The 25,486-nt window shown below is 43.5% G+C and overlaps 1 protein-coding gene across 1 annotated transcript in view; it reads right to left on the reverse strand.

The window, feature by feature from the left end:
* Positions 1-25,486, reverse strand: part of BRIX1 (biogenesis of ribosomes BRX1) — a 60,367-nt gene that overhangs the window by 6,913 nt on the left and 27,968 nt on the right. Inside the window, exons 7-9 of the mRNA XM_085882480.1 lie at positions 21,397-21,447; positions 18,822-18,923; positions 9,575-9,703 (exon numbers count right to left, since the gene is read on the reverse strand). Of these exons, the coding sequence (XP_085738606.1) occupies positions 9,575-9,703; positions 18,822-18,923; positions 21,397-21,447 (282 nt within the window). The remainder of the gene's footprint in view (positions 1-9,574; positions 9,704-18,821; positions 18,924-21,396; positions 21,448-25,486) is intronic.

A 25,486-nucleotide genomic window follows, 5' to 3' on the forward strand; every position in this document is an offset into this window, starting at 1 on the left:
AATCAATGTGTATATATAATCAATGTGTATATATATATATATATATATATATATATATATATATATATATATATATATATATATATATATATATATATATATATATATATATATATATACACACACATTGATGAGCCAAAACATTATGGGCACCTGCCTAATATGCTGTTGGTCCTCCGTGTGCTGCCAAAACAGCGCCGACCCGCCGAGGCATGGACTCTACAACACACCTGAAGGTAACCTGTGATATCTGGCACCAAAACATTAGCAGCAGATCCTTCAAGTCCTGTAAGTTGCGAGGTGGAGCCGCCGTGGATTGGACTCGTCAGTCCAGCACATCCCACAGATGCTCAATCGGATTGAGATCTGGATAATTTGGAGGCCAGGGCAACACCGTGAACACTTCATCATGTTCCTCAAACCATTCCCGAACAATGTGTGCAGTGTGGCAGGGCGCATCATCCTGCTGAAAGAGGCCACTGCCATCAGGGAATACCATTGCTATGAAGGGGTGTACCTGGTCTGCAACGATGTTTAGGTAGGTGACACGTGTCAAATTGATGTCCACATGAATGATCGGACCCAGGGTTTCCCAGCAGAACATTGCCCAGAGCATCACAATCCCTCTACCGGCGTGTCATCTTCCCACCATGCATCCTGGTGCCATCACTTCCCCAGGTAAACAGCACACACGTACACGGCCATCCACATGATCAAAAAGAAAACAGGACTCATCGGACCAGGCGACCTTCTTCCACTGCTCCAAGGTCCAGTTCCGACGCTCGCGTGCCCATTGCAGGTGCTTTCGACGGTGGACAGGGGTCATCATGGGCACTCTGACCGGTCTGCGGCTACGCAGCCCCATACGCAGCAGGGTGCGATGCACTGTGGATTGTGACATTCCTCCAGTGACCACCATTAAAATTTTGTGATGTGCCACAGTAGACCTGTCGGTTCGGACGAGACGGGATAGCCTTTGTTGCCCTCGCACATCGATGAGCCTTGGGCGCCCAACACCCTGTCGCCGGTTTGTGGTTTGTCCCTCCTCGGACCACTGTCGGTAGGTACTCACCACTGCTGACCGGGAGCACCCAACAAGCCTTGCCGTTTCAAAGATGCTCTGACCCAGTCGTCTGGCCATAACAATTTGGCCCTTGTCAAAGTCGCTCAGGTATTTACTCCTGCATCCAACACATCAACATCAAGAACTGACTGTTCACTTGCTGCCAAATATATCCCACCCCTTGACAGGTGCCATTGTAACAAGATGATCATTGTTATTCACTTCACCTGTCAGTGGTCATAATGTTTTGGCTCATCAGTGTATATAGCTTGGGTGATTTTTAATATTTCAGAAACAAGTCCGATTCTGATTCTTCACCAAAATTTAATCAATTGGTCCTCATCACACACCCATCCAGCTCAACTAGTTTCGGCCGAATCCATCGAGCTTTTTGAGATATCCTGCACACAGACAAATTGGAGAAGAATATAATCTCCATCCACCGTTGGTGGCAGAGGGAATAAAGAGAAATAACTTCAGCATAAAATTCATGTTCATGAGTAAATCAGTGGCATGATTTACATTTTACACGATATGAAATCATGCCAAAGAAGTAAAAGTTGCTTCAAATTAATCCAAACCTGTGGGAAAAAATAGTAATTTTTTTAATCAATCGAATAAATAATAAATTGAACCCAGTTTACCTGGACAGTGGAGAAGGCAACAGACCGCTCCTCGATCGGTCCCAACTTTTTATTTTTCTTAACTTGCTGTTAATAAATATGTTGCGATATTTTTACTGAAAAAAAAAAAGATGATGATTTTGGAATTTCACAATACTCTAGACTCCAGAGATATAATAAGCTAATGCTGTCTGTCACATCCCGGAATGAGAAGTCGGGCACACATGCACACAGTTCGTGAGTACGTCTGCTCATTTTCTTCACAACTTGAACAAACTTCACACAAAAAAGACATGTCTTTGTCTGTTTTGTGAAGAATGACAGGAGAAGCTTTTGATATAATTTGCTGAACGTATAACGATCGGATTCTCGATAGAGTAAGTGAGACAAGGCATAGTTGGAATCGACTCCGCAGACTTGGAACCATCAAAGGCGGGTAATCAGTTCTGTATAATTTAGGGTTAGATTTCCAGTTCCGATGGAGGGAGTCGTTTCTAACCAGGTAATCGATTCTTTTGCCCAAGCCAAATATGAATGCAAGTTGCCAGATCGCATCTGAATGGGGTAAACTTTGTCACAACAGCACATACAATGCTGAATCCAAAAATCCAAATCCATTGGGACCAGACTCTGTGCACAGCATCGGTGCTGCCGTAGCGGTCTCCTGGGCTACCAGACACAATCCTGGAAGGGTTGCCACTCTGACGCAGGATACTCGAATGGCACAATCATCCCAGCAAGCTGGTACACATTTTGCTGACCTTGGAAGGATGATAGTCTGAGTCAACCCCACCTGGTATTAATTCAACGTCCGGCAGGAATTGAACTCAGGACCCGAGGATCACAAGCCCACCACCCTAACCATAAAGCCAACACAGAATGATACCTCATTTAATAGCTCTTGAGCCCACACAGTGGATGTTGAGGTTTACAAATACTGATATTCATGCAATTTCGAGTAATTGGATTTGCTATATATGCAAGATATCCCTTATTGTCAGGTTTTCCGTGTGTGTGTGTGTGTGTGTGTGTGTGTGTGTGTGTGTGTGTGTGTGTGTGTGTGTGTGTGTGTGCATGCGTCTGCAAAGTGAGGCTCCACAGCACAAACCAGCGAACCAATTTCAATGAAACTTTGCCAACATGTGCAGTATTTGTGGGAATGTGCGCGTTTGAATTTCGTTGACGAGCAACCACCCGTTGCTGTGCAGCGGCCGAAAAACTGCGTACAGTATTTTTAATACTTGTCCTGCAGTTTTGAATGTAGAGAAGCGAGACTTCGGAATTAAACACTTCGAGATGTTTAGAAAATTTTACTCGAGCCGATTTTTGATTGAGGTTTTATTTTTCAAATGGTTGTCCTTCAAAAATCGGGTGTCTATTCACCGTCATTTTGTAAGAGGGGCTTAGGAAAGTGGGCGAAGCTTTGGGAAAGTGGATGTGGTTGATGAAAAGTGGGAGTGGCATAGGAAAGTGGGAGTGGCAGAGGAAAGTGGGCATGGCTTATGAAAAATATTGTGTGGCTCAGGAGGTGTGGTCAAACAAGAGCATTGAGAGAAGTTTATCGGGTTTTCCGTCTGTGTGTGTGTGTGTGTGTGTGTGTGTGTGTGTGTGTGTGTGTGTGTGTGTGTGTGTGTGTGTGTCTGCAACGCGAGGCTCCACAGCACAAACCAGCAGACCGATAATTTATTTATTTACCGAAAACCATTCCCCACCCACACACCACCTCCAATTATTTATTTATTTACCGAAAACAATTCCACGATCCACACACCACCTTCAATTATTTATATATTTACCGAAAACGATTCCACGATCCACACACCACCTTTAATTATTAATTTACCGAAAACGATTCCACCACCCACACACCACCTCCAATTATTTATTTATTTACCAAAAAGGATTCCCCACCCCAACACCACCTGCAATTATTTATTTATCGAAAACAATTCCCCACCCACACACCACCTCCAATTATTTATTTATTTACCGAAAACAATTCCACGATCCACACACCACCTTCAATTATTTATATATTTACCGAAAACGATTCCACGATCCACACACCACCTTTAATTATTTATTTATTTATCGAAAAAGATTCCACCACCCACACACCACCTCCAATTATTTATTTATTTACCATTTCGGATTCTTCTCCCGACACACCACCTCCAATTATTTATTTATTTACCATTTCAGATTCTCATCCCCACACACCACCTCCAATTATTTATTTATTTACCGTAAACGATTCCCCACCCACACACCACCTCCAATTATTTACCAAAAACGATTCCACGACCCACACCGCCCCCAATTATTTATTTATTTATTTACCAAAAATGATTCCACGACCCACACACTACCTCCAATTATTTATTTACGGTAAACGATTTCACGATGCACACACCACCTTTAATTATTTATTTATTTACCGTAAACCATTCCACGACCCACACACCACCTCCAATTATTTATTTATTTCCTGTAAACCATTCCACGACCCACACACTACCTCCAATTATTTATTTATTTACCGTAAACGATTTCACGATCCACACACCACCTTTAATTATTTATTTATTTACCGTCAACCATTCCACGACCCCCACTCCGCCTCCAATTATTTATTTATTTTCCGTAAACGATTCCACGATCCACACACCACCTTCAATTATTTACCGAAAACGATTCCACGACCCACACACCACCTCCAATTATTTATTTAAATCCATAAACGATTCCACCACAAACACACCACCTCCAATTATTTACTTATTTAACATTTCGGATTCTCCTCCCGACACATCACCTCCAATTATTTATTTATTTACCGAAAACGATTCCCACCCACACACTACCTCCAATTATTTATTTATTTACCGTAAACGATTTCACGATCCACACACCACCTTTAATTATTTATTTATTTACCGTCAACCATTCCACGACCCCCACTCCGCCTCCAATTATTTATTTATTTACCAAAAACGATTCCACGATCCACACACCACCTCCAATTATTGGATATGCTCGATATCCCTTATTTTCGGGTTTTCCGTGTGTGTGTGTGTGTGTGTGTGTGTGTGTGTGTGTGTGTCTACAACGCGAGGCTCCACAGCACAAACCAGCAAACCGATTTCGATGAAACTTTGCCAACATGTGCAATATGTGTTGGGAATGTGCGCGTTTGAATTTCGTTGCCTCACAACCACCCGTTGCTGTGCAGCGGCCAAAAAAACCGCGTGCAGTATTTTCAATACTTGTCCTGCAGTTTTGAATGTAGAGAATCGAGACTTCGGAATGAAACACTTCGAGATATTTAGAAAATTTCACTCGAGCCGATTTTTGATTGAGGTTTTATTTTTCAAATGGTAGTCCTTCAAAAATCGGGTGTCTATTCACCGTCATTTTGTAAGAGGGGCTTAGGAAAGTGGGTGGAACTTAGGGAAAGTGGACGTGGTTGATGAAAAGCGGGCGTGGCGTAGGAAAGTGGGCGTGGCTTGTGGAAAATAATGTGTGACTCAGGAGGTGTGGTCAAACAAGAGCATTGAGAGAAGTTTATCGGGTTTTCCGTGTGTGTGTGTGTGTGTGTGTGTGTGTGTGTGTGTGTGTGTGTGTGTGTGTGTGTGTGTGTGTGTGTGTGTGTGTGTGTGTGTGTGTGTGTGTGTGTGTGTGTGTGTGTGTGTGTGTGTGTGCAATGCGAGGCTCCACAGCACAAACCAGCAAACTGATTATTTTTCAAATGGTAGTCCTTCAAAAATAGGGTGTCTATTTACCGTCATTTTTTATGAGGAGTGCCAGTTGGCAAAATACGCAATAGGAAAAATCTTGCCAGGCAGAGGAACAATTGTGTGTGAACCAATACGTCTTGGCAATGAATCTTCGTCGGTGGATCAGTCTGAATGAAAAGCATCGTATCCAGCGCTTCGATCCTAGCGAATCCCTCGTCGCCTACCGGCTTGTATTCATTTTTGTTGTGCATGTTGGAAAATACTCAGTCGTTGGTTCATACATCTACTGGAAGCAAATAAATATATAAAAAAAATAATAAAAAAGACTACAGTCAATTCTCCTCAACATATCATTACCTTTCCATTGATTTGTTTTACCAAGAAACTTATCAGTCTGAACAGCCATGATCTTTCCTGGGAAAGCCACATTTCGAACCTGTCCTCCAAAACCAGTCGCCAACTGGGTATCCTCCGTCGTGTAAAGTCCTTCCTCGGCCCACCTGAGCTCCTGACTACAAACAAAGCTTTCATCCACAGCCTGATGGAGTACTGCTCTCCCCTTTCTTGGCTTCACGCTGTGCATAGCAAGGCATTTAGGATTATTGATATCTCTCAAGCTGAGGCTGAGTCTTTGGGTCTCTCACTCTCTCACCGCAGGCAGGTTGGTGGTCTTTCTGTCTTTCACCGTCTCCTCTCCGGTCTCACCCCCTGCTCTGTCTGTGATATGTCCCCCCATATTTCCGCAGGGCGCTCAAGGTCCACCAGCAAACCCCTTCTGGTAAAACGACCAAAATTACGAATCACTGCTCACCTTCACCCTTTCATTCCTCTTTTTTTCCCACCTTTGGAATAAACTCCAACACTCTCTTCAATCTCACTCTTCCCTCCAGGTCTTCAAAGCAGTTGTTCACCACCATCTCTTATCTTCCCCCATCCAAAACCTCGATCTTTTCTACCCCAGTTAATCCACCCCAAACCTACCTCCTTCAAATTCAAATTCCATGCCTTCCTTCCCAAAAGTTCCCTGTCGTGTAAGGTCCTGAAAGTCCCTGTGGTGTCCATCTTGTATACCCCGTGTTCCCCACCCCATCTCTCTTTTTCTGCCCCCTTGTGCGTGGTGTGTTCGCCCTCATGTGAGTCTCGACAATGTATACCAAACAAACAAACAAATAAAAAAAACCCATTTCAAATTCACTTACAAATGGAAACTGGGACCAATTACTAATGCTTCCACTATCTTTTTTGTACATGTGAGGCATACAAAAGAATGCTCTGACAATGCCTTGTGTGAGTGGAAGCACAAAGTTTCACAGCTGGTGTATTATCTCAGTGTGCCTGGTTTGCACACCTACCAGATGTATAAAATCATATAACCACAAATTATTCTGTCAAACAAATAATTTCCTTTTTGTCCATTTACTTCACTCTGTTAATGTATGAAACGACTTCCCTTACAAACTGAACACGGGACCCCTTACTAATGCTTGCAATATCTTTTCATGCATGCGTGAGCATTACCAATCAGATTTGGGACAGGGGACACTCAAGATAGGGGAATCCTTGCGGATTCTTCCACATAAAATCATTATAAACTGAAACTAGAGGGGGAGCACTCGGAAGAGTGCAAAACCTCTGCCGCCAATACTGCTGGGTCACTTAAGTAAACCTGATATCCTATTCATTGTAGGTCAAAACGGATCAGACTCTACTGAACCACGACTAAATAAACTAAACTAGATCGACGCGCATGTAGAAATGCTCAGAAAAAAAACAATTTTTTTGAAAAGAAGTTGCAAAAAAAATTTTCTCTAATAATTTTTTTTTGGGGGGGTGGGGGGGGTTGGAAATCACTTAAAACATGTAGAAATGCAAAAACAAAAATTCAAATATTTTTTCAAAATGGCCGCCATAGCGGCCATATTGGATTTTGGACCAAGTCCAAAATGTAATGGCATGATCCTTGGAACATACCTAATCCCCCCACCAAGTTTCATCGAAATCCGTCCAGGAGTTTTTCCATAATACTGTTCACAAACAAACAAACAGACAGGGGTGAAAACAGTAACCTCCGTCCATCTTCGATGGCGGAGGTTAATAACATCACAGGTTATTGAAAATTAAATAAATATACGATTCAATTTTGTAATGTACGTGTACAGTATTTCAAATTATAATGTTTTTCTTACAGAAAATATGAGCGAGTAAGGTCAGAAAGAATGTAAATGTCTTGGGTTGATATGGTTCATTTGAACAAATCAAATCCCCCCTCCCCACCCCCATAACTATGGAGGCTCAGGGCACATTCCCCCTGTTCTGCTTCCTTAATGTGGACTTGGGAGTGGGGTGGGATGTGGGATCGGAGCTGAGAGAGGGGGGAGGGATATGCACCTGAAGTTTGGAGGGGGGTGGGAAGTAGAATTGGAGTTGGGAAAGGGGGGAGTGATGCAGACTTGAACAATGAAGGGGCTAAGGACTCAAAATCACATTTTACATGATGCGGAATTTCCACGGGTCTCTGCCATTATGCTATCAAAGGACGTTCCTGTCAAACTCCCAAAATATTCCACAATCTATTGGGAACAAATTCCCTTAGAACAAGCCTGATGGAACCAGGTTATCTGCTAGTTTATATGCAGATAAATGAAAGTTGCCAGATTGCGTCTGAGCGAGGTAAATGCCATAACCACAGCACGTACAATGCTGAATGATACCTCTTTTGAAAGCTCTTGGGTCCAGACATTGCATGCGGAGGTTTACAAATATCGATATCATGAATATCGATAACATGAAGTTTTGAGTTATATTAATTTTTGTTACGCATGTGGTGTATACGCAGTCAATGATTTGCACATCCGCCGGAAGTAAAAAACATAATATAACCACAATCCATTCACTCAATTCTGCCAATGTATAATTACCTTTCCGTCAAATTACTTTACCGAGAAACCTTAGCAACCTTCACAGTTCATGACTATTATGCTGTCAAAGGAAAATGAGCAAAAATAAATCAATAAATAATTAAAAGGTTTCAAATTCACTTACAAACCAAACCTGTAGCACCTGACTAATGCTTCCACTTTATTTTGAATGTACATGTGAGGTGCACTAAAGAACACTCTGACAATGCCTTGTGTGAGTGGAAGCACAAAGTTTAATGGGTGGTGTATAGCCTCAGTGTGACTGGTTTGCAAACTGACAAGAACAGCAGTAATAGATAATATAACCAGAAATCATTCCGTCAATTCTGTCCGACAGATAATTTACTTTTCATCGATTTACTTCACCCAGAAACCTTAGCAGTCTTAACCGTTAGTGATTTTATGTGGACGTGGAATTGGAAGATGCCTGTTGTTGGCTTCATGGTTCGGGTGGTGGGCTTGGGATCCGAGGATGCTGAGGTCAAACCCCACTCGGCTGTTGAATTAATACCAGGTGGGGTTGACTCTTTCAGTCATCTTTCCGATGTCGGAAAAATGAGTGCCAGCATGCTGGTACACTGCGTCGGAGTGGCGACCTGTTCAGGATTGTGCCCAATAGAAAAGGAGACTGCTTGGGCAGCACCAACGCTCTGCATAGAGTGTGGTCCCAATAGATGGTTGGAATTGGAAGGGGGGAGGGATCTGCATTTGGAGTGGGGAGGAATGCGGATTTGAAGTTGGGGAGTAATGCGGGCTTGAAGAAGAAAGGGGGAGTCGTAGACATGGGGTGGGGTAGTTTGAAGACTCAAAGAAGAAAGGGAGAGTCATGCACTTGGGGTGGGGAGCGAGGGGGGAGGGGAGCGGGGTTGAGAAATTGAAGTCACATTTTACATTACTTGTAATTTCCACGGGTCCCTGCCATTATGCTGTCAAAGGACATTCTTGTCAAACTACCTAAATATTCCACACACTCTTCGAAACTAATTGACTGACAACAAGCTGGTGAAACTGGGTTATCAGCTCGTAAATTTATCAGTCACCAAAAATGTTTAACAGAAATACTGAACAGGAAGCAGCAAAAACAGGACCACCCCCCTCCCCCCTCCACATCAGGAAAAGGAAAAATTTGAACCGAGAAGGAAAAACATGAGGTATTGCCATCGCAGCTGATAATGAAAACTATCTAAAAAATATTGAGTGCTTACAAAATTCAGTTTTGAACTAATCACTTGCCTCATTTGGAGAGCAGTAGTGGGGGTTTTCATACAGAGTGGGACCCCCAAAACTTCCCTGGAAAATCTTGATCAGGTTCAGCACCATCCTTGGTCCGACTTCCACCAGAGAGGCATCTTCTTCAATGATCTGGAAATGACCATTATTAGCCTCACTGCTGTAAGGAGACGTTGCAATGACCCAAAGTCTGACTACCCCTCGAAAAACCAGAAAAGAAAAGGGAAAAAAAGAGATTTCTGATATTGTAACTACCAGCACCTTAATGCAGTGGACTTTGATATGAAGAAGTGAAAAGGTCAAACAAGTCCTCATTCAAGTTAGCAGTTAAAAAAAAAAATCATACGAATAAAAACTGGTGCTTTTTGTTTATCCAACAGTGTGTGTAATTCACTTTGAAGACTGCATAACAGAAAATGTTGAGATTACTTCATGCAAAGGCAGAAACGTCATTTTCAAGGATATAGCAATGAGGTTCGGGTGGCAGGGATTCATTGTCATACCAAAATACACAATTTCGGGTGAGTCTGTGTCTGCGATACATTCGGTCATTACTGATGCAATCTCAACCAAACTTGACAGGGGGTGGAGAGGTCACACCACCGATGTAGCAACAATTTCTCCCCCTTCCCCAAAGTGGTTTTCTGCCTTAGACAAACTCAATGTTGAGGTGTATTAAATAGCATGGCATTCCATGGAGCACACCTACAGGAAGTAAAAATTATGATAACCACAAACAATTCAACCAATTCAGTCCAACACAAGATTACATTTTAAAACAGTCGCTACTAAACTGGAAGTAATTTGGAGGAAACCCGACGTGTTTAAGGTATTCTACGCTTATCATGGCCCCCCACAGACAAACTGTTTTTCCTCTCGCTCTGCTCATTATCAAACGTGACTCCCAAGTGCAAAAACAGTGCTGGGGGTGTGGCGACTGCCAAGAGGCAAAAGAAAAGCGGTGAACCTGAGCGACAAAGTGGAGCTGCTGGACCGGCTACTGAAAGGACAAGCCGAATATAAATGCAAGTTGCCAGATCGCATCTGAACGGGGTAAACGTCGTAACCACAACACATACAATGCTGAATCCAAAAATCCAAATCCATTGAGACCATACTCTGTGAAGATCATCAGTGCTGCCAAATTTGGCACATCGGTCTCCTGGGTTATTGGGCACAATCCTGGATGGGTCGCCACTCCGACGCAGGATACTCAAATGGCTCAATCATCCCAGCAAGCTGGTACTCATTTTGCCGTGTGACCTCTGTGGGCAGACTGTATGGAGTAAATGAATCCACCGTTCACTACCTACAGAAGAATGAGAAGGTGATCCGAGAAAGTGTTACAGCGAGTGCTGTACCAAGCACCAAAGTGGTCACCGACGTCTGGGATGTCTACATAGAAAGGATGGAGAAGACTTTCAGTGTATGGATGGAGGACTACGCGGAGAAGATCATGCCTTTAAGTGGACCTCTCATTTGCGCAAAGGCCATCCGTATCTACGCACATCTGACTGATATGGGTGTAGCTAGCATGAGTGACATGGGTACGAGTGGCCTCAGTCCATTCCAAATGAGCAGGGAATGATTTGACCGCTTCAAGAAGTGCTACAGTCTCCGCAACGTCAAACTTACAGGCGAGCATGCCTCCGCAGACCAGGAAGTGGCCAAAACGTTCCCTGTTCAACTCATGCAACTCATCCAGGAGAAGGGGTACCTGCCAGAGCAGGTGTTCAACGCTGACAAGACCAGCTTGTTATGGAAAAAGATGCCAACGTGAACTTTTATCTTGAAGCGCAAAGGGACAGCATCGGGATTCAAGGCCACAAAGACCGGGCATCTCTTCTCCTCTGTGGAAATGCAAAAGATGACTATGGCGAAGCCTATGATGCTGTCGCCACTCCGACGTACCATTCCCTGAACCAGTGTGCTCTCAATGTCTATATATTGTTGCCGTTCTAGAAACCGCATGCCTCCAAGGAAATGGCATCCAACATATAGTGGTCCCGAGACAGTTATTCCATTAATATACGTTTCGATAGTCCCTTCCCTTTTGTTTAGCGGGTCAACGGGACGTGCGTTGCGGGGATCTCATAGCGAGGTTTACTTACACCACTAACTTCATTTCTTCTCTTCTTTTTCTACTTATTCCCAAAGTAAATCAGAATTTGGGTCCTTGCGCAGGCCAGCAGGCACTGCGCTCGGACACCCGATTGGCATAGCACGGCACAGCACAGAGTTCCCGTCCTCAAGCGATCCCTCAACCCAACTTCTGCGGCAAGTCATAGAGTATGCTCAGCGGCTCGATATGATCGGCTTGAGCTTCCGATGATCTGGGATGAGATTGCTGGTTTCATTGAAAAGGCATACGAACGAATACCTCTTGAAACGGCTGCACAGATGTTGTTTTCCATAACATAGAAGCAAATGACCCGATATCAGCGAGAGCGTGGCTGGCAGCTTGGTGCCAATAACTACATCATCAGAGGCCGATAACAGAAAAACAACCACACCACGTTGTGCAGGACACAAGTATGCAAGACACGAGTGGCTCGTTCTTTTCAAGTAATTTCTGGATTTCATTATATCGGGTGAACGCGAGCGCTGGCCACATGCTTAATGGCGGATCCGCACGCACTGTACAGAACATGCTCGATAGCAGGAAGATCTGTGCTTAGCTCGTGACACCTATTATTGCACAGAGCAGGGCACGTATGGCACACATCTTGTTCTGGTCTGTGCATGGGTTTACCCTAACACCTTACCGTCGGTCCTCACGAGCGGCCGTGGGTGTTCTCCCCGGACGGTGGACGTCTCCTCGCCTCTCCGGCCGGCGAAGCCGCGATCAGGCTGGGGCATGCTGTACAGCTCAGGCCGCGTGGCGCATCACGGAGCAGGCACATTGACCAGCGCAAATTGGGGGTGTCCAGGCAAGCACGCAGGATCAACACTACCCTCGGCCGGTCGTCGGGGCATGGCCCGGGAGTTCGTGCAAGGCAATTCATATCGCGGAGTTCGGTGTGGGGTGGGCGATTCATATGTTGTGGGGTCGGAGCAAGACAATTCCACAGCTTGGGGTCATCTTGCCGGAAGTGGAGTGGAGCCGCTTCCGGCCATCGCAGCCGGGCCGCACGGGGGCCGGGGGCAACCAGAGCGCCCGATTCAGGTGACGACGCAACACTTCGGGGTGGCCCCCCACCCCGCACCGCAGGGTTCATAAAAGGAGGATTGCGAAGCCGTTCTCTCTCTCTCTCTCTCTGGATTTTGACTCCGCTTTCTGTCGTCATCGCCTGCAACTCCGCCCACACGTCGCAGACTCCACCCACCCACCTGGTTCCCTCTACCACTCGGCCCACTCGCTCTCGACTCCGCCTTCTCCACCAAAGTCCCTCCCTTCACGCCGGACGGTCACGTCTCATTCTCTGGACCGATGCAAGCTGCACAAAGCAAGAAACGGCGTGCCAGCTGCCAGGGAGGTATCGCCCAGCGGAGCATCCCCCCAAAACGAATTGGTTGCGTGATCGGGCATTCGTGCAAGGTATTCAGAGACCGTTAGTCTCATCTACTCTACTCCTTTTTCTCTTCAATAACTCATCTTCAACGGGTTTTGTGTGTGTGTGTGTGTGTATGTGTGTATGTGTGTATGTGTGTATGTGTGTATGTGTGTATGTGTGTATGTGTGTATGTGTGTATGTGTGTGTATGTGTGTTTGTATGTGTGTTTGTATGTGTGTGTGTTCATTTGTCCTGGCGCCTGTCTTTGTAAGTTAAGATTGCAAAAGATTATTGTTATTTCTGGTTAAGTCTACTCTGTGTCTGCTTTCATAAGTTGCTTGTATTATTGTCGCACCTCACGCTTCTTTCTATCCCTGCATTACACACACCAATAAAACTATTCACTGTACCACATAACTTTCCTCGCTTGCTTATAAATAAATGATTATTAGAAATGTTTCCAGCTCGTTTTTGTCTGTTCTTTCATTGATCCAGTATGGTCTGAATCCTAGCTTAGCCGGGAGTTTATTCCCAACGATCCGTTCCTTTGGCTGGCACGTCCTTGGCAGTGTCGATCGGCTGCATCCGGTCTGGTAAAGTGATCCGGTTCGGACAAGGCGTTTCGAGGGTGTGTTCCCCGGTAATTAAATCACGCGATGAATTAGCTAACCCGGATAACCCATAGATGGGAGGACCCAAGGTCACGCGGTTGAGTTATTGGCATTCACGGTCGGTTAGCGACCCGCCGCGTCACGGAATTATCCGTGTGCGACGGCCTACAATTCCGGGGAGTCTGGTGGAGAACCCGAGATAGCTTCCCCCCTCGTGACCCTCTCACCCAACCACCGGCCTGCAACAATATATATATATAGTGTGTGTGTGTGTGTGTGTGTGTGTGTGTGTGTGTGTGTGTGCGTGTGCGTGCGTGTGCGCACACTTATGACGTGTGTATATTGTGACAGTTATGGGAAAGAACCACCAGGGTGTAATACTTAACACATAAAGAAACCCTTAGACATCTCATTAGTAATTGTATTTTGTCAAGTATCTTACCCTCGTATCAGGGATGGGGGTTTCATCCACATTGTGATTCCCAACTTTCCATTCTTCACCCATCCATCCGTCCATCCCCCATAACCTTCTTCCCCTCGCACCTTCCCACAGCACAAACCATACTCACATTACATCACACCGATACCACAATCATGCTATCGTGGCCATTTACCCCAATTACCAGGCCTGTTACCAAGTAATTTCTGCACTTGGTGCATAACCTACAATGCGCTGCATCATAATCAACAATGCGAAGGCAGTGCCACCAGGCTGTGCACACCAATGGGGATGTGACACACAAGGGTCGAAGAGTGTGGGGTGACCCTTGCTCCCCGAAGCCCCACATCGTCCAGGGTCAGAGAGTGTCTCCATGACCCTTTCTCCTCTCAAAGCCAGAGCGAATGAGAGCGGAGTGTCAATTCGCACACAAAGGACCTGTTTGAGGAGCGAGATATCTCGCCTGCCTGTTTAAGCTGCAGGATGGTGCAAGACATGTTACGCTGGGGGTGAGGCAGAGCATGAAAGAAAGCATGAGGTCCTTGGCATTAAAAGGCTCCATACTGTGTTGCACGATCTTTTCTAACCATCTCTAAGACCCCCTAATTTGTATATTTGAGCCACAAAAAGAGAATCTGAAAGAGTCATCAACGATTCACCTCCGTCCCAGCTGGGCGAGATACTGACACCTACCTCACACCTTTTTCACTCGAGCTTACAATCACATAAGCTGCACCTCTCCCACACACCACCACATTCCCTTCCTTTCCATCCCTCCACTTTGGACCAAAGCAAGCTCACCTGCTTGCATGGGGTAAGGGAGAGGCCACACCCAATCCTCAAACTGCTTTCTTTCTCTTTCTCTCAACATTTCCCGGTATGAATGTGGCGCACCTGTCTTGTGCATAGTTAAGATCGTTTGAGGAATTTTTTATGTACTTGAAGGAGAACTGCTTTTCTTTGTGACACTGCATTGACTGTAAATATGTACCATTTGAATAATTTGGTAAACTGCTTCAAATGTACATGATTGTCTTTTTCCTTCATTGGTTCAACATAATGTACAGTGGGGAGAACAAGTATTTGATACAATGCCGATTTTGCAGGTTTTCCCACTTACAAAGCACATAGAGGTCTGTAATTTTTATCAGAGGTACACTTCAACTGTGAAAGAAGGAATCTAAAACAAAAATCCTGAAAATCACATTGTATGATTTTTAAATAATTAATTTGCATTTTATTGCATGAAATAAGTATTTGATCACCAACCAACCAGTAAGAAATCTGGCTCTCACAGACCTGTTATTTTTGTCTTTAAGAAGCCCTCCCATTCTCCACTCATTACCTGTATTAACTGCACCTGTTTGAACTCGTTATCTGCATAAAAGACAGCTGTCCACACTCAATCAATCAGACTCCAACCTCTACACAATGGGCAAGACCAGAGAGCTGTCTAAGGGACAAAATTGTAGACTTGCACAAGGCTGGGATGGGCTACAGGATAATAGGCAAGCAGCTTGTTGAGAAGGCAACAACTGTTGGCACAATTATTAGAAAATGGAAGAAGTTCAAGATAAGTCAATCTCCCTCGGTCTGGGGCTCCATGCAAGATCTCACCTCGTGGAGCCTCAATGATCATGAGAAAGGTGAGGGATCAGCCCAGAACTACATGGCAGGACCTGGTCAATAACCTGAAGAGAGCTGGGACCACAGTATCAAAGAAAACCATAAGTAACACACTACGCCGTCATGGATTAAAATCCTGCAGCGCACGCAAGGTCCCTCTGCTCAAGCCAGCGCATGTCCAGGCCCGTCTGAAGTTTGCCAACGACCATCTGGATGATCCAGAGGAGGAATGGGAGGAGGTCATGTGGTCTGATGAGACCAAAATAAAGCTTTTTGGTTTAAACTCCACTCGCCGTGTTTGGAGGAAGAAGAAGGATGAGTACAACCCCAAGAACACCATCCCAACCGTGAAGCATGGAGGTGGAAACATCATTCTTTGGGGATGCTTTTCTGCAAATGGGACAGGACGACTGCACCGCATTGAAGGGAGGATGGATGGGGCCATGTATCACGAGATCTTGGCCAACAACCTCCTTCCCTCAACAAGAGCATTGAAGATGGGGCGTGGCTGGGTCTTCCAGCATGACAACGATCCGAAACACACAGCCAGGGCAACTAAGGAGTGGCTCCGTCAGAAGCATCTCAAGGTCCTGGAGTGGCCTAGTCAGTCTCCAGACCTGAACCCAATAGAAAATCTTTGGAGGGAGCTGAAAGTCTGTGTTGCCCAGTGACAGCCCCGAAACCTGAAGGATCTGGAGAAGATCTGTATGGAGGAGTGGACCAAAATCCCTGCTGCAGTCTGTGCAAACCTGGTTAAGAACTACAGGAAACGTCTGATCTCTGTAATTGCAAACAAAGGTTTCTGTACCAAATATTAAGCTCTGTTTTTCTGATGTATCAAATACTTATTTCATGCGATAAAATGCAAATTAATTATTTAAAAATCATACAATGTGATTTTCAGGATTTTTGTTTTAGATTCCGTCTTTTACAGTTGAAGTGTACCTTTGATAAAAATTACAGACCTCTCCGTGCTTTGTAAGTGGGAAAACCTGCAAAATCGGCAGTGTATCAAATACTTATTCTCCCCACTGTATGCAATAGATAGACCAGACGTTATACTCCAGTAATTTGTTCTTCGAGTTTAGCCGACCTCCCACCTCCGGTTTCGCTTGGCCTTTCATAATAAGTAGATACAAAGGTGGTACATCAATAACACGGTTCCCCATGTGGGTGTGGCTAGGTCATCAGTCAGGTAACGCAAGCCTTAGAGCAGGGACCATCCCGGACTTAGCCTCGCAAGATGGCGTCTGTGGTCGCTCAGTAACCCGTCGGGTCGCAGAGTTATCCGTGACTTGCGGCTTCAGGTTCGGAGTTTGAGTAGCGGGTCCAAGCAACCACTTGTGAATTCCAGGCTCATTCCAAAACCCATAATAATATGGTGTGTGTGTGTGTGTGTGTGTGTGTGTGTGTGTGTGTGTGTGTGTGTGTGTGTGTGTGTGTGTGTGTGTGTGTGTGTGTGTGTGTGTGTGTGTGTGTGTGTGTCAGCTCCATTTGAGCCTTTGAAAGTGTATTTAAAAAAAATTACCCCGGTGTGGGGGTGATGGTCATCTCTATAATACCACAAGTTCTCAATGCTCAGTTCAGGTAACCGCCAAACAGTCCAAACTAACCGTTTAGATTGAAATAGTTCACAGGTATACACCAGGATAATACTACTAATGACATAATTAATAAATATGTATTGTTCATTTAGTACCCGGATTAAAACATCAGAATCACCAGTAAGTGTAATACATGGTTTTCCGGTCCGTCCACTCTCTGGGGACATTTCACTTCCGGTTGTAGAACAAAAACGAAAAAAATAGGCTTAGCTCTCGGAGATTATGATAATCCTGTAGATTATTCTTCACTGATTATAATGCAACTTTCAGAATGAAAATTGGTCAAGTATTTATAGAGATATTGAGGTTTGAAAAATCGTTAGAGCCAGCAAATTCATTAATTATTAATTCCACAGAAGTTTCGTGACACTGCACAAAGTAACATGTCAGGTATGAAAAAAACATTTTGTATGCCAGATTCATTAATTATGGAATGTACTCATTGATATATTAATCAGAAAGCCCGAAGCATGTAGCATAATTTATCACTTATCCCCTCATCCGGGATCCATGGCCTCGCCCCACAGCCTGCAGCCCTATGTCCGCTGGTGATTATGTTAGATATCGGCACGATCGAGAGGAGCCTGCGAAATATCCCTGCTGATGCACTGAATTGATGCAATCGTTCGGCCAGAATATTCGTTGTCTGATGTTGCGTGATTAAATCACCAATACAGTCACTCAAATTTATACCGCCGACATACTTCTTAACAATCACCTTCGCCCCAGAAACCACAGTCAATGTGAACCACGCTGGCCACTGCTCAGACGCCATGACCAGACTACTGCGCAGTTCTACTACGCAGTTTTGGTTAAAGATGACTCGGCATTTTGGCACGCGTGCACGAAATTATATTTTGAAGATAAATGCCGACGTTTACATTTCGGGTTTTGAAACTTTTGCACCTTCGGCGGAAAATGTATAAATATAAAAGGCTAAAAATGTGTTTTATATTTATATTTTATTTCAACTTCCTTCCTTCTTTGCGAATTGCATCGGCGTTTTTGGCCATCTTCCAGATCACGTGACGATCAAACGGGAATAGAAGGAAATTCAAAAATCTGTCCAGTTAGATACAAGATAATATTTTTTACTATCATAATCAATAAGCAGTTGCCAAATATCTTGTAGAATGGCAGACTAGATAGGTTTTGAAAATGGCGATTTTTATAACTTACGTGACCTCGTGACCTCGTCCCTGACCTTGAACCCGGACAAAAGTTATATTGTTGTGCAACACTCATCGACCTCTACCCACATACTAAGTTTCATCAAGATCGGAAAGAAAAATTGTTGACGGACGGACGGACATTTGGTCCGGCTTTATCAAGTCATCTCAGTAGAGATGACCTAAAAAAATAGAATTATATAAAATAAAATAAAAAACAAAAATAAAAAATGCTGAGCTGCCAACAACAATGGTGAGTTAAGCTAGCCGAAGTAGCACACATAATTGTCTTAACAATATGTACTACCTGGTAATTCCGGAACCAGATATGGTTGTCAGCAATGGTGAAGCTGTACACATGGTCCACAAATGGCTGGCTCTTTGGATGATAACGTGGAGTGGCAAAAATCTGCAAACAAGATGTAGCAAAAGCCCATAAATAATACTGTGGCACAGACCCAACACTGTTCCAATGAAAAAGAATATCAACAACAGCAACAACAAAAAAACAAGTAACCTTTCAGAACAGGACAGGTGAGTGAGTATCAATGCAGAAGCGACAACGTTGCGTCGCCCGTTCTTGGAAAACTGACAACATGACAAGTGCTCAGTGGATGCCACGTCGCTTTATCACGCAGTCTTGCACGTTTTGCCCTGTAGTGAAGTGTACTTAGGTACTCAAGTATGTCTAATATGTATTTAAGTGAAGGTTAACTTAGGGTGACCAAAATTTTTTCCCTGGTAATGCACTCCATTCCCATTATAACACTTATGTATATTGGAAAAAAAAAAATCAAATCCGAATAACAGTTTCATGTAATATCGCAGTTTTTAGGAACTCATCCACAACGCAAATTGGTGACTTGCTGTTTGTGAAGGTTCGCATCCATTGGTTTAGCGGTTTGAGAGAGGATGACTTTTAAAGGTTTTACCTTCAATCCAACATGGCTACCAGACCATATGATCAATAACATTTAAATTTTCAAACGATATCCCCATGGCTAGTTGATCATGTCAGGAAGTTTCACATCGCTCGATGAAGCGGTTCAAGAGGAGGAATTTTTTTTCAGGTTTTCGTTCAATCCAATATGGCTGGCAGGCCATGTGATCGATGACATTTAAATTTTCAAACTATATTTCCCATTGGTAGTCCATCACATGCCTGGTGTTAGCTTAATGGTTAGGATGGTGGGCTTAAGATCCGAGGATCCTGAGTTCAAATCCCCCTTGAATATTGAATTAATACCAGGTGGGGTTGACTCTGCCTGTCATCGTTCCGAGGTCGGAAAAATGAGTGTCAGCTTGCTGGTATTCTGTATCAGAGTGGCGACTTGTCCAGGATTGTGTCCAATAGCCAAGGAGACTGCTTAGGCAGCACCAACGCTCTGCACAGAGTATGGTCACAATGGATGGATGAATGGTAGTCCATCAGATTTACGAAGTTTCACATCGATCTGGTTAGCCATTCTGGAGAAGAAGATTTTTTAAGCCCCCCCTTTTCAACCACACAAAAGTGGCTGTCAGACCACATGTCCAATTTCAATAATTTAATTATCTTGCCAAATTTCTAAGTAGATCACCCTGAATAATTTTTGTATTGATTGGATTGGATTTTGACACATCCAATTATGGCTTGCATACAACTTCACCAGTGACATCTTTGTTATCAAGCTTTCTTACCCCGTAGGAGTACCTGACATGCCAAGTTTGAATTTTTTTTCATTGCGCGGTTTCAGAGATGATGATGTTCAAAGATTTCCTTTAATCCAACATGGCTGCCATACCACATGACCTATAATGTCATCGTTATCAATAATAATAAAAAAAGTCACTCATATGTTGAATGTTTTGAATTGATTGGATAAGCGGTTGCAGAGAAAAGGAATATAAAAGCAAGTAAATGTGAAAAACGGCGGCAGAAGTATAATAATAATCTGAACAAAATCAATGGGGTACCCAGCAGCAAGGGTGGTCCCCTAAATAGGATCATCCCCTGTTAAATGTTTCAGCTCGTCTTTATTAATACACAAAAATAGCCAGCGGTACCGCTTTAAAAAGGAGAACATATACTGCCAGCTTTTATGCAGAGCCGAGAATATAGATAATGCCTCCAGAGGCATATTAATTCTATCTTTGCCACAAAATAGGACCAGTCTTTTCATAGGTCCGACACGAATGATGAACCAACATTAAAAAACCAAGAAAAAAGACGTCGTGCAGAGCACGATACTTGCAAAATCCACCCCTCTCTCCAAAGGTTGCCATGGATACATCAAATTGTCCATTTCATTAACAATAAAATTGACAATCTTAATCAAAGCCCAGGTCAATCAGATGACAATTGATTATTTTTTTAGATTGAAATTGATGATTTTCGAAGTTTGACCTTGAGTTGACCATTGACTTTTTGATCTCAAAAATAGTTGGTTTCCTAATTAATTAATGCAATATGAAATTGCTGTTCAACTTTCAAGTCAATCGGATGAGAAATGATGATTTTTCAGTTGAAAATTGATGATTTTAAAAGTTTGACCTTGAGTTGACCTTTGACCTTTTGATCTCAAAAATAGTTGGTTTCCAAATTCAGTGATGCAATATGCAATTCTTGTTCAAATTTCAAGTCAATCGAATTTTAAAAAGACGATTTTAGAAATTTGTCCTCAAGATGACCTTTGACCTCAAAATCAATAGGCTTCTCAGTTGAGACTACTCCAAATCGGTAAAGTTTCATGACGATCGGCTTAGAATTGTGACGTGTAGGCGATATACAGACAAAGACAGACAGACAGACGGAATAACAAAATCGACTGACCAATATACTTGAAAAAAAAATCTTCGATTTTGCAATGAACAAAAGTAAGGCCTCAACATCACCCACACACCTGGATAAAAAGCTCCTTCAGTAGTTTGTCGTGAGGAGACTTGTCAAACCTCTGTTGATGAAACAGATCATAAGAAAACATCGGTCACAAGATATACCAATCATGACATGAGATGCAATCAAGATATTAAGTATGCAAAAAATAGAAGTTATAACTTGACTCCCCTTTACCCTCCTAACCAATAAAATCAACCCCAAATCCCCTATTAACCAGAAAATGGGATTGTGGAATAGACAATGCATATTCACCGACAATGCCTACTTTACCTTATTCACTTCAAAAGTGAATATGCATTTGAATGGGAATAAATGATTTGTATTTTGTATTTATTTACAAGGAACAAAGTTATTTTAGAGCTGAGCTGAGCTGAGCTAAATTTAAAATAAAACACGTGAAAAAGACAAAAACTAGAGGGGGAGCACTCGGGAGAGTGCAAAACCTCCGCCGCCAATACTGCTGGGTCACTCAAGTGAACCTTATATCTTATTCATTAAATATGATGTCAACAGTGCTGACAGTTATAGTTCTTTTCTCCAACATTATTTTTTTTGGGGGGGCGGGGGGTTGGAAATAACTTAAAACATGTAGAAATGCAAAAAAAAGAAATCAAAATGGTTGAAAAAAAAGTTGCAAATTTTTTTTTTCTCGAACAATTTTTTTTGGGGGGGGGTTGGAAATGACTTAAAATATGTAGAAATACAAAAAAAAAAATTTTCTCTACATTTTTGGGGGGGGGCAGTTGGAATCACAAAACATGTAGAAATGCAAAAAAAAGTTTTTTCTCTAACAATTTTTTTTTTGGGGGGGGGGGTTGGAAATCACTTAAAACATGGAGAAATGCAAAAAAAAAAAATTCTCTCAATTTTTTTTTGGGGGGGGGGGACCAAGTCCAAAATCTAATGGCATGATCCTTGGACCATACCTAACCGCCCCCCCCACCAAGTTTCGTCGAAATCCGTCGAGGAGTTTTTCCGTCATACTGTTCACAAACAAACAAACAAACAAACAGAAAGGGGTGAAAACAGTAACCTCCGATCTTCGATGGCGGAGGTTAATAAAATAAAATAAGTTGGCAGCATTAAAGGAAGCATATGGTAGGCAAAGTGAAGATTTCCTGCACCCCTCCTGATATGACAATTTAAGAACAATAGCAATGAGACAAAAGGCAAAAAACATAAAAGGAAGCACACAAGTAGGAAGAACACAAGAAAAAATTTCCATTACATCAAAGAAAAGTTTTAAGAGGTGGTTACAAACAATAGCTGCATTCAAAATACACCACAAACACCATTATATACCCCTCTGCCTAAATTGAGATATTCATCATCACGAACCATGCATGCCCTTAGGCAGAGAGTTGTTGCTGCTGAAGCAGTTTCTTGGTAGAGATCATACTGGGTGGCTTGCCATTGGCCTTCGCAGTGTTTGTCCATTCTCTATCCTTTGAAATGCTGAGCGTCAAGCAAAGAAGCAGCGCGAACCATTTTTAAAGTCTTTGGTGTTACTCAGTCGGGATTTGAACTACTGATTTAAGTATTATGCCAGAGCCTGATACCGAGCTGTTACGAGGCTACAATCCTGGTCGGCTCATCACTCAAACTCAGGAGGTCAGGACAGGAATTTGGAATTTGGCCATGGTGCTGGTAATAGCTCACCTACTCTTTTCACAGAACACCGTGGGATATTTAACGCCCAACCAAAGGGACGGCACACACATTGAGGAATCACCCTGCATGCGAAAGACTGGGATGACAGTTTATAGCTGGGTCGGGATTCAAACCCATGCAATACAGCTTAGAGGTGATTATGTGCATCTCTCGGCCATCCTGCCAGCCAATTGAGATATTAGAAGGAATAGTTTTCCTTAACCAGATCGCTCCCACCATTGTGAAGTAATTGTTCCTAGAGAGCAGATATTGATTCCAATCAGTTTGTGGTTCAATAAATACAATCTTCACTGCATAATAGAAGCAGGTAAAATAGAAAGTATAAAACTTCGACCTATAATGCTGTGTTTGTTAATTTAACCAATAGTCAAGGACAAAATCTTCAAAACAGTCTTGAATATTAATTGAAAAGGCATTTTGGGGTATAATAGTTTATGTGGTATAGCAGTTATATATATATATATATATATATATATATATATATATATATATATATATATATATATATATATATATATATATATATATATATATATATATATATATATATATATATATATATATATATATATATTGTTACGGAAATGGCCCTTAATAGGCTACTAAATATAGGATTAGCTCAGATCCCCCATTAAATGCATGTTTAGCTAGGCTGTTCGGTAAAATGAACGTTACATGTGTGTCGGGAGGTGTAAGAGGCTGTTTATTGTTTGTGCAGTGGTGGTGGATCAAGAGCTCCCTCTTCTTCCTTCCCCTCTCTGGAGGATAGGCCCCGCCTAGTCGGCTGAGGGGGAGTGGCCTGGAGAGGGAGGTGGAGCTAAGGGGAGGAGCCAGTGGCATCGAAGCGAGCGAACGAAGAAGAGACAGTGGTGATTCTGCCGGGAGAGAAACTGGACTTGGGCGCGCCGGGTCTGCCTTCTATGGCTGGGAGAAGCGAGCCAGGGCCGAAGGAAAGGCAGGGAGAGGACTGCAGGAGGTCTGTCTGCCCTAGGTAGCGAACGGAGACCTCTTGAAGTGGTTCAGTTTTGGGAGAAATACCAAAACGGCAGTCGGTTTTGAGGCCACGAGCGCCGAGAGGAAAAAGGAAAGCGAGTGGTGCGATCGGCAGAGAGAGGACATGGCTGCTGTGCGAGTCTGGAGTCGGCTTCGAGCGGAGGTCATCGACAGGTTCGACCTGCATTTTAACGACAGAGCCTCTGTCTGTCCCTACTCACCTCACGGCTCGACGTCTTGGAATCCCATGGACCCAGCGTGCCGGAGCCCGGAACCTCGATTTTGCCTTGTCTGGTGAACAGGCCAGGCCTGGACTTGTATGCTGGACCTTGAGAGAAACCAGCTGGGACCCATCGTCGATCTGGCGGTCTTGTGCCGTCGACCTTACGCAGGGTCAGAGCGCATGGAGACCGCATGCTGTGCGATAAAGGAAGGCGAGCGCCGTCTCGCCACGCGGCGTGTTCGAGCTTGGGCTTGAATCGGAGGACATCGGCTTGTTACGAGCGACATTCGTGCATTTGACACTTTCCTCTCGTCCATGAAACATCACCAAGTACTCTGTCTTGTCTGCATGTTGTTTAAGGCATATATCGGTAGGTAACCCTCGAAACCCGTAATCCGTAGTTCCCTAGTTAAGAACGGGTTATGGATTAATAAAAACATTGTCGTGAATATTTTGCTTGTGTTGTGTTCCCCAACAAATCTGGTTGGTTCGTATGAAGTTGCCGCTATGGATTAATTCGTGTCACGTCGAGGAATGATCCGTTCGATTGGTATATCAAACCAAAATGGTTACAGACTGGCAGAAAACGCTCGGCATCTGACAAAACCAGTCTGCAACCGGGGTTCTATTTTCCAAACTGGTAAGGTCCAGGATTATGTTGGTATCGCGATTGAAGACGCGTGACCCGAGGCCTGTGCCGAGCCAGCGTTATAAACCCCGGAGACGGCGATGGTGAGGGTGGCGCCAAGAGTCGGGTGATAATCCCGCTACCCCGGATCCGCGACAATATATACATACATACATACATACATACATATATATATATATATATATATATATATATATATATATATATATATATATATATATATATATATATATATATATATATATATATATATATATTGAAACATGTGGAGTGTGATGAGCACGACCCTGATCTCCATTGGACATAGTCCTATACCAAAGCATCATCTCCAATCTGGAGGCCTTGGCCCGGTGACCGTCAAAGTCAAACAGACAAAGATTAAATGGTCAACATCAGTTGGTCATCAAATGGAGCCGCCTATCCGGATTTTGGCGTTGTTTGCCCTCATCAGGACACCATCTCAGATCACAACCCCCCATCCAAAACAATGATCTCTTCTCCACCCTTAAAACCACAACCACCTTTGTTATGATTCTGTGGAATCAATGGTCCAAGAAG

Source organism: Eptatretus burgeri, chromosome 5 (assembly GCF_056783735.1).
Source record: "Eptatretus burgeri isolate ZD-2024b chromosome 5, Ebu_testis_v1, whole genome shotgun sequence".
Taxonomy (NCBI): Eukaryota; Metazoa; Chordata; class Myxini; order Myxiniformes; family Myxinidae; genus Eptatretus; species Eptatretus burgeri.